This window comes from Oncorhynchus mykiss, chromosome 27 (genome assembly GCF_057628025.1).
Source record: "Oncorhynchus mykiss isolate SJ-2025 chromosome 27, ASM5762802v1, whole genome shotgun sequence".
Lineage (NCBI taxonomy): Eukaryota > Metazoa > Chordata > Actinopteri > Salmoniformes > Salmonidae > Oncorhynchus > Oncorhynchus mykiss.
Window position 1 is genome coordinate 34,353,428 of NC_143048.1, and position 11,090 is coordinate 34,364,517.

Here is an 11,090-nt window from a genome sequence, read left to right on the forward strand (position 1 = left end):
AAGAATGCCAAGATAACCTGTCTAAAGGACGCACAGCACTCACATCTGTAGCCATGAAATTATTTGAAGGCTGGTCATGGCTCACATCCACACTATCATCCCAGACACCCTGGACCCACACCAATTCACATGCAACACCCTGTTCATATTACCTCAATCACCTCAACTACCTTGAACCCCAGAACATTGACTCGGTGTACTGGTACTCATTGCATATAGCCTCATTTTTTAAAATTGTTTTACATTTTCCTTTTTAAAATTTGTTATAGTTTTCACGTCCTATTACTCACTCACTTTCAAAAGCAGCATGCATGTTCCAGTGACGTTTTATCTTGGGGATGTCCTTGCACTTGAAAGACATCCCCACAGAGTTGAATAGGTGATCCAATGTGGTCCTGCAGCAGCTCAGTTGGTAAAGCAAGGCACTCACAATGCCAGGTTTAGGGGTTTGTTTCCCCTGCCTTGGTATATTGAATAAAAGTAATTTGAGTCATATCTAGATTGTAAATGTTTTTAATATAAATATTAGTTTGATAGTCTCTTCAAGTCTGATTTTTAAAACAAGTCTAAATACAGTATCTTCAAATACCAGTCATTGGTAGATTCCAGCTTCAAAAAGCTGTTCTCTCAGGAATCTCATTTAACTTGTAGAATTCCTTATACTAAGATGTAATAACTATGTAAGATAACTCAAGACAAATAAAACCAAGCTTCTTATAACAAGCTAAACAGTCTAAACTAGTCAGCACTTGATAAGTACAGTACCAGTCAAAAGTTTGGACACACATACTCATTCAAGGTTTTTCTTTATTTTGACTATTTTCTACATTATAGAATGATCGTGTAGTAACCAAGAAAGTGTTATACAAATCAAAATAAATGTTATATTTGCCTTGATGACAGCTTTGCACACTCTTGGCATTCTCTCAACCAGCTTCAACAGGACTGCTTTTCCAACAGTCTTAAAGGAATTGAGCACTTGTTGGTTGCTTTTCCTTCACAATGCGATCCAACTCATTCTCAATTGGGTTGAGGTCAGGTGATTGTGGAGGCCATCTTCTTGGTCAAATAACCTTTACACAGCCTGGAGGTGTGTTGGGTCATTGTCCATTGAAAAACAAATGAAAAGCAAACCAGATGGGATGGCGTATCGCTACAGAATGCTGTGGTAGCCATGCTGGTTAAGTGTGCTACAGATGCGGAGATCATCCTTTCACCTATTCTGCGTCTCACAAACACACAGCGGTTGGAACCAAAAATCAGAATTTGGGACTCATCAGACCAAAGGACAGATTTCCACCAGTCTAATGTCCATTGCTCGTGTTTCTTGGTCCAAGCAAGTCTCTTCTTCTTATTGGTGTCCTTTAGTAGTGGTTTCTTTGCAGCAATTCGACCATGAAAACCTGATTCACAAAGTCTCCTCTGAACAGTTGATGTTGAGATGTGTCTGTTACTTGAACTCTGTGAAGCATTTATTTGGGCTGCAATCTGAAGTGCAGTTAACTCTAATGAACTTATCCTCTGCAGCAGAGATAATGCTGGGTATTCCTTTCCTGTGGCGGTCCACATGAGAGCCAGTTTCATCATAGCACTTGATGGTTTTTGCCACTGCACTTGAAGAAACTTTAAAAGTTCTTGAAATTTTATGGATTGACTGAACTTCATGTCTTAAAGTAATGATGGACTGTCATTTATCTTTGCTTATTTGAGCTGTTCTTGCCATAATATGGACTTGGTATTTTACCAAATAGGGTTATCTTCTGTATACCACCCCTACCTTGTCACAAAACTGATTGGTTCAAACACATTAATAAGAAGGAAAGACATTCCACAAATTAACTTTTAACAAGGAACAACTGTTAATTGAAATGCATTCCACGTGACATTCCAGGTCCCTTCATGGTTGAGAGAATTCCAAGAGTGTGCAAAGCTGTCATCAAGACAATGGGTGGCTATTTTGAAGAATCTCAACTATATCTATTTTTTATATTTTTTATATATATATATTATAACACTTTTTTTGTATACTACTTGATTCCATATGTGTTATTTCATATTTCATAGTTTTGATGTCTTATTCTACAATGTATAAAATTGTACAAATAAAGACTAAAACCCTTGGATGAGTAGGTGTGTCCAAACTTTTGACTGTACTGTAAAACATTCTTAAAATTATATAATATGATTTTAAAGTATGAATGCAGGAAAATCAGGCTTGTTCAGATTTTTTTTTTTTTTTTTTTTTTTTTACAGTGTTGAAACAAAAGGGCTATCCTATGGGCACAGCTGAAGAACCCTGTTGGAACCCTTTTCTTCTAAGAGTACAACCTATAACTGGCTTCTATTCCACATATTCTCTCCAAAAGCTCACATCTTGGTCATATTAGGTTGTTCTAAGTTATCAATCACTTCAAATTCCCCATTGTCAATTCCGTCAATGGTGTGGAGGTGGTGTCCCTTCATGTTGTGGAAGCAGTAGGCACAGTGTGCAGTAGCCACGGGTACCACCTTGGAGAAGTTGGAGAAGTTCACTCTGTACTTGCCCTCTTTGTTGCGGGAGATGATGGGCAGGAAGTTGTAACCCCACATGATTTCCTGAGGGATGAAGGAAGTCCTGACCTGGCAGGCTGAGTTGGTGGACTCGGTTGTGCCGTCCAGAAAGACCACCAGCTCAAACTCTTGCTTATGGAGTGTGTCCACTGCCATCTCAAAGAAAGGGCTAGTATTGTCAATCACATGGTAGAGTGTGAGAGGGCACACAAAAAAGAGGTTGTCCTTCCCAGCGTCCACCACGAACTCAATGTTCACCTGGTCCATGATGATTGTCTCCCCGTCGGGTTTGATGGTTGTCCTCAACAGCTTGCCGTAGATCTGGCTCCCGATCATCAGGGTCTTGCGCAAGTTGGCCACTCTTATCATGAGGCAAAGGAAGTCCTTCTTAGGACAGATGACAGCCATCTCACTGAATGTGATGGTCTTGGCCCTTTTCTTAGGGATGGAGATCTTGGCCAGGATGACTCCACACATGAAGCAGTTGATGATGTTACCTATGAGGTACTGGATAATGATGAGGGTTACAGCACCAGAACAGAAAGGGGTGATGGCACGTCCACCGTACCCGATGCTGGTCTGTGTCTCCAGGGAGAAGAGGAATGCTGTAATGAGATTGTAGACGTTGTCCACACAGGGGATGTGGCCTTTCGAGGGGTTCTGCCACGTCAGGTCCCCGTTGTTCCGGGCAATCCAGAACCACAGCAGTCCAAATATGAACCAGCTCAGGGTGAAGGAGGCGATGAAGAAGAAGAGGACAAAGCGCCAGCGGAACTCTACGAAGGTCGTCCAGAAGTCCAAGAGGAAGGCAAAATGGTTGCCGTACTTCACATTGCCGAATTCAATGTTGCAGCGCCCATATTTGGTCACCAGCCGGGTTCTGCGGATTCTTCGCTCCACCAGGTGGTCATGGATACGCTTCCGGATGCCAAACACCATTTTCTGGGACCTGTAGAGAGAAGAACAATTTGTTTGTGAAATAGTTTATGTTTTACGCCCTTTAATTCTTAAACACAAGGTAAAAGTCCTGCTGACCTTAATTATCATCAAAATATCATTATATGAAACAACTTAGTAGCACAAACACATACAGTACCTGACCCAGCCATTATTCTTGTTACTTAACTGTAAAGTGTTGCTTTAGTTACTAGCAGTTGCTATGCATCACTTGCACATTTTCATCTGCACTTAAATCCTGGGTACATGCCATAGCTAAGACTCAGATGATTTTACCATCATCCATTAGCCTTTATTATGTTTAAATCAGTGAGTTTGACTGTAAAATGTCATATTTTGTATTGACCATAAACTAAATTAGTGTCAATGAGTTTGTTTAGTGTCTCTTGCACAAGGGTAGGCCTGGTTTAGGAGATTATTGTGACATAGCCACAGTTGTAAATGTGGTTGGTATTGGTATTTGGGCTGAGATATGCAGGTGTAGACCTGGTTTATATTAGTATTGGGACTCAGTCAAAAGTGTAGACCTGGTTTGTAGGCTTACTGGAGCTGAGGTACAGGGGTAGTCCTGGTGGTACAGTTAATGAGTATTCAGGCTTCGGCACATGTAGAGATGGCTTAGTTAACTAATTGGGTTCAGGTGCAGACTTTGTAGCTATGTAAATTGGAGCTGAAGTATAGGTGTAGATCTAGTTTATATGAATATTGGGGATGAAATGCAGAAATACAGAGGTCACATGACTAAGATTTGCAAATAACAGGGTTGGAATGTGCAGCCAATAGCTGGATATGGTGTCTTGGTGTCTTGGGGAATTCAGGCCTACGGAAAGTGGGTAACAGGGTTGAGGTAGGCAAGTAACAGGGATGAGATGTACAGGCAAAGACAATGTCAGAAATACTGCATGGTTGATTTCTGCACAATGTTTACCTGTGCGTGCTGTAGTAAAGTGGAGCTGTTTTGTTCAAATTAAATGATGTCCTATGCCAATTGTCATGATGAACAGAGTTTGGAACCCCTTTTTATTGAACTGCTACAGAATGAAAAGTATTGATTTCGATACTCACATGGATGACAATATTAAAGGTCGATCTATGGTGGACAATAATAAGTATTGTGAAAGCTGATTTGCATGTATATGAACTAACCTATTAAGATTGTAAAATGTGAAAAACTTCAATAAACTTTTTTTTTAAGCACAGGAACTGGGGTCTATAAGAAAGTAGGGAAGTTTGGTCTAGGATATGTGTGTATCAGAACTTGACTGTATCAATATTAGGGTATTGGTATGTGGGTGTTAGGGCATTGTGTAACAGGGCTGGAGTGCATGGGTAATTGGGTTTGGTGTGTGGGTAAGCAGGCTGAGGAATTCAGAAAGTATTCACACCCCTTGACTTTTTTCACATTTTGTTGTGTTAGAGAATGAATTGAAAACAAATTAAATTGAGATTTTGCGTCACTGGCTTACACACAATACCCCGTAGTGGAATCATGTTTTTCAATGTTTATGTTTTTTTTTGTTGTTTACAAATGAATTAAAAATGAAAATCAGAAATGTCTTGAGCCACTAAGTATTCCACCCCTTTGTTATGGCAAGCCTAAATAAGTTCAGGAGTAATAATTTGCTTAACAAGTCAAATCAAATCCAATTGTATTGGTCACATACACATATTTGGCAAATGTTATTGGGGGTGTAGCGAAACGCTTGTAATTTTCAATTGCTCTAGGGGGTGCGAACCAAGGATCCAATTCGGGAATGTCGTATTCCTGATCATAATGCTGGTGAGTTACCGTAGCTCTGATATCCAAAAGTTGTTTCCGGGCTGTATGTAATAACACAAAAAACGTTCTGGGCTAATAATATAAGAAATAACACACAAAAAATACTGCAAAGTTGCTTAGGAGCTAGAAGCAGAGCTGCCATGTCTGTCGGCGCCATCTTTCACAAGTCACATAATAAGTTGCATGGATTCACTCTGTGTGCAAGAATATAGTGTTTAACAAGATTTTTGAATGACTACCATCTCTGTACCCCACACATATAATTGTTTGTAAGGTCCCTCAGTCGAGCATTGAATTTTGAACACAGATTCAAAGACAAAGTTCAGGGAGGTTTCGCAAAGAAGGGCACCTATTGGTAGATGGGTAAAACAAAAAACAGACATTGACTATCCCTTTGAGCATGGTGAATTTATTAACTACACATTGAATGGTGTATCAATACACCCAGTCACTACAAACATACAGGCATTCTTCCTAACTCAGTTGCCAGAGAGGAAGGAAACTGCTCAGGGATTTCACCATGAGGCCAATGGTGACTTTACAACAGTTAGAGTTTACTGGCTGTGATAGGAGAAAACTGATAATGGATCAATAACATTGTAGTTACACCACTATACACTATACAAATATTCCAAAGCATGCATCTGTTTGCAACAAGGCACTAAAGTAATACTGCAAAAAATGTGGCAAAGAAATTATATTTTTGTCCTGAATAAAAAGTGTTATTTTTGGGGCAAATCCAACACAACACATTACTGAGTACCACTCTCCATATTTTCAAGCATAGTGGTGGCTGCATCATGTTATGGTATGCTTATGATGGTTAAGAACGGGAGTTTTTCTGGATAAAAAATAAACGGAATCAAGCTAAGCACAGGCAAAATCCTAGAGGAAAACCAGGTTCAGTCTGCTTTCCACCAGACACTGGGAGATTAATTCACCTTTCAGCAGGACAAAAACGAAAATACAATGCCAAATATACACTGGAGTTGCTTACCGAGACGACATTGAATGTTCTTGAGTGGCCTAGTTACAGTTTTGACTTAAATCGTCTTGAAAATCTATGGCAAGACTTGAAAATAGCTGTCTATCAATGATCAACAACCAATTTTGATGGAGCTTTAATTTTTTTTTTAAGAATCGTGAGCAAATGTTGGACGATCCAGTTGTGCAAAGCTCTTTGAAACTTACCCAGAAGGACTCACAGCTGTAATCGCTGCCAAAGGTGATTCTAACATGTATTGACTCAGGGTTGTGAATACTTAAGTAAATGAGATATTTCTGTATTTCATTTTCCATAAATTAATTTTCAATACATTTGGTTTTCAATTAACGTTTTCACTTTGTTATTACGGGGTATTTTGTAGGTAGGTGAGAATATGTCATCCATTTTGAAATTAGGTTGTAACACAACAAAATGTGAAATAAGTTAAAGGGACATGTAGGTATTAGGGCTGAAGAATATAGGTAAATGTCTGTTCATTTCATTATAGGCAGTGCACTGGATATTCCCATCGGTCACAATTGTGACCAAGAGTAAAACACACTTTTTTACATACTTTTCAGTATAAAAAACTATATGGATTACATGTTAGGGTTACTAATGGCATAAGATTTGTCTGGGGAATATTTGGGAACAAATGGGTTAAATTCTGTAATCCTGGACACAAGCCATAGATAAGACCCCAAGTCATTACAGAAGAAAATTATTTGTTGAAATATTTCGCTCCACTGGCCCAAATCAGTCAGATAACCATACCCTCCCTAAAACCAGCCTACTACAACCATATAACTGTCATGTTCTGACCTTAGTTCCTTTGTGATGTCTTTGTTTTAGTATGGTCAGGGCGTGAGTTGGGTGGGCAGTCTATGTTATTTTTTCTATAATTTGGTATTTCTGTGTTTGGCCTGGTATGGTTCTCAATCAGAGGTAGCTGTCAATCGTTGTCCCTGATTGAGAACCATACTTAGGCAGCCTGTTTTCACCCTTGAGTTGTGGGTGATTATATTTTCTGTTCAGTGTTTTTTCAGCACCTACAGGACTCCTCGTTTGTCGTTTTATTGTTTTGTTCCAGTGTTCAATTATTTTATAAAATAATTTGGACACTTACCACGCTGCGGATTGGTCCTCCTCTTCTTCCACCTACGATGACCGTTACAGAATCACTTCATATAAACTGGCACTCTCATATTAATCCCTGGTAGGTTATAGAAGAAGTGTTTGATGGATGGAAGTGTTTGATGGATGGTCTCTAGCAAGATTAGTGGCATAGGAGCTTTCTGAATAAATCTGTCCCGTGTTGCTGCCAAACTATGCCAAATAGTTGGATGGTGGTGCGCTTGTTAGGAAGTGTTAAGTCAGTGCCGTAAACCGGTGCGTTTGTTTCTATGCTCAAAGCTTTGAAATGTCCTATATTTCACAAACAGAAATCCGATAGTCACGCACTATTCTTTGTTGTGAAGCTTTTCTCATTGTATCTCGCAAAGCCTTTCACACCTATTCATTATCTCTTCCACATTGTTACTGTAAGGTGATATAACAAATGCTTAGATCATCGTGAGGTTTACTTTGATACGATGCTTGGCTGATGCTTTTCAGTAATCTAATTTTGAAATTGAGTAATCATTTTAATAGTACTGTGCGGTTCAGTTGTCATTGTCAATAATATTGTAACTCTTCAACAATTAATGATTTCCCCAGGAAAACGTTATAATAATTTATCGAAGGGGTGTTACACAGTGTACTGCAACCAATGCCAAGGTAATAGGGGCCATTTCCACTCTTGTAATCATTGGTTTGTGAATAATTGCAATGTTATGACTACACTTATTCACATTTGGATGCAAATTATTCACTTAATATTTACGTGTTATAATTTACGTCTACGGTGAGAGGTCAGAAAGTTCACAAATTATTTTCCCCTTTTGCGAGAGGGACCATGGCTACTGTAAATATACAAAGAAAACAATAACAATAATGAAAAACTATCCCTCTAAAGACCATTTCCTTTCAATGTTAATATCCTCAACAGTATAAAATACTACACTACTAGACCTGCTACACACCACCTGCATACAAAGTTTGGACTCAGATTAGTCAAAAAACATACAATATGTTTACTGTCAGACATGCCACCATTCACTAATAGTGTTTTTGTGAACAGTGCTTCTTGGAAACAAGAACATTAGTAAAATGGCATTTTAAAAGATATGTACCACTTATGTTAAGAGAGAGTGTCCGTAGTACAACAAGCGCACCATAGCCTCAAAGTGGGTACATATCAACATAATGTATATCATCGCTACACTGTTATAACGGGAGAATACAAAGTTAAGTTTTCACTCACTGGATGATAATGGTTCAACTAAGATGAGGTCCTCACTCAAACAGAGCTTACCTGTCAGTGTGTAAACTATGCAAATCCAAAGATGTATTGCACCGTGGTTGCCCTCGGTCTCTGTCTCTCTCTCAGCCAGTCTCTGATGGTGTGTCCTCTGAACTAGTTAGTGTTCTGACACCTCTCGCAATGCTACACCTGTGTGCTTTTATACAGCCTTGTACTGGTGGGACTGGAATCACTTCAGGTGATGTTTACACGCACACAAACACAAAGTACCGGTACCACCCTCCAGCAGGGCTGTTGAGTGGGTATGTGTTTACCCCACACTGGTAGCCAGGGCCAGCCTGAATACCCTCTGCTACACCACCACTGTCTTGGCACACATACACACACACACACACACACACACACACACACACACACACACACACACACACACACACACACACACACACACACACACACACACACACACACACACACACGCTTGAATTTGCCGTTGATGGGGTAAATAAAGATATTATACATTCATGCTACACACACATCACAACTGCTTTGCTAGCTAAATACTGCACAATTTAAAGACTTGCCACCCAATCCCCCCTTCCCCAAAACAAGTGTAAATATTGGACTATAAATCGTGCCTTCCTGTATTGTTCATTGGACGGTGTATACCATGTGTAGGTCTAAAGGAAGCTGTGTGCCGCTGTTTACAATTCACACACACACACACACACACACACACACACACACACACACACACACACACACACACACACACACACACACACACACACACACACACACACACACACACACACACACACACACACGCACACACGCACGCTTGAATTGGCTGTTGATGAGGGAAATAGAGATCCTGATTTGTAGCCAGATTTTGTGATAATACGCATGCCACATGAGTAGTATCTGCTGGCAGTGATTGTAGTTTGGCTATTGCATCATGTGAGGCTTTTTTAGTCGTTCATGTTGGATGGCTTTCTGGTCTCTCTTGATGTTCAGGACCGGTGTGCTGTTGAGGGAAATGTCAATGAGGATTAACATAAGAAGAGGGAAGGACAGGTTACAGGATGATATTCCACAACACATTGGCTCAGCAGCATTCAAAATAAAACATCACAGTGAGGGCCTCACTCGCCAGCCCTCTGCTATCACTAATGTGTGTGTAGGGCAGCCCAGCCCCCTAAGTTACTCTTATCAACTGTATGGAAAAGGTTTTATCGTCTTCTCAGGAATTCAGCCTTCTCTGTGTTGCTCTTGACAGCTCCCATTCTGTCACACCTCTTTGAAGCAGAGGTGTTGTTGTCTTTCCGTCCAGTAGGCCTGATATCTGATTGGTAGTATTACTCAACAGTTATACTATTGGTCAACAACTCAGATGTTATAAGAAAATATACATACAGTGGGGCAAAAAAAGATTTAGTCAGCCACCAATTGTGCAAGTTCTCCCACTTAAAAAGATGAGAGGCCTGTAATTTTCATCATAGGTACACTTCAACTATGACAGACAAAATGAGAAAAAAAATTCCAGAAAATCACATTGTAGGATTTTTAATGAATTTATTTGCAAATTATGGTGGAAAATAAGTATTTGGTCAATAACAAAAGTTTATCTCAATACTTTGTTATATACCCTTTGTTGGCAATGACAGAGGTCAAACGTTTTCTATAAGTCTTCACAAGGTTTTCACACACTGTTGCTGGTATTTTGGCCCATTCTTCCATGCAGATCTACTCTAGAGCAGTGATGTTTTGGTGCTGTTGCTGGGCAACATGGACTTTTAACTCCCTCCAAAGATTTTCTATGGGGTTGAGATCTGGAGACTGGCTAGGCCACTCCAGGACCTTGAAATGCTTCTTACGAAGCCACTCCTTCGTTGCCCGGGCGGTGTGTTGGGATCATTGTCATGCTGAAAGACGCAGCCACGTTTCCTCTTCAATGCCATTGCTGATGGAAGGAGCTTTTCACTCAAAATCTCACGACACATGGCCCCATTCATTCTTTCCTTTACATGGATCAGTCGTCCTGGTCCCTTTGCAGAAAAACAGCCCCAAAGCATGATGTTTCCACCCCCATGCTTCATAGTAGGTATGGTGTTCTTTGGATGCAACTCAGCATTCTTTGTCCTCCAAACACGACGAGTTCAGTTTTTACCAAAATGTTATATTATGATTTCATCTGACCATATGACATTCTCCCAATCTTCTTCTGGATCATCCAAATGCTCTCTAGCAATATTCAGACGGGCCTGGACATGTACTGGCTTAAGCAGGGGGACACGTCTGGCACAGCAGGATTTGAGTCCCTGGCGGCGTAGTGTGTTACTGATGGTAGGCTTTGTTACTTTGGTCCCAGCTCTCTGCAGGTCATTCACTAGGTCCCCCGGTGTGGTTCTGGGATTTTTGCTCACCGTTCTTGTGATCATTTTGACCCAACGGGG

The 11,090-nt window shown here is 40.2% G+C and overlaps 1 protein-coding gene across 1 annotated transcript; it reads right to left on the reverse strand.

Moving 5' to 3' along the window:
- Window positions 1–497: 497 nt before the first annotated feature.
- Window positions 498–8,850, reverse strand: LOC110508000 (ATP-sensitive inward rectifier potassium channel 1). The gene is made up of 2 exons (XM_021588437.3): window positions 8,686–8,850; window positions 498–3,499 (listed from the first exon to the last, which is right to left on the reverse strand). The coding sequence occupies exon 2, from the start codon at window positions 3,487–3,489 to the stop codon at window positions 2,368–2,370; it is 1,122 nt and encodes a 373-aa protein (XP_021444112.1). The 5' UTR covers window positions 3,490–3,499; window positions 8,686–8,850; the 3' UTR covers window positions 498–2,367.
- Window positions 8,851–11,090: the final 2,240 nt, after the last annotated feature.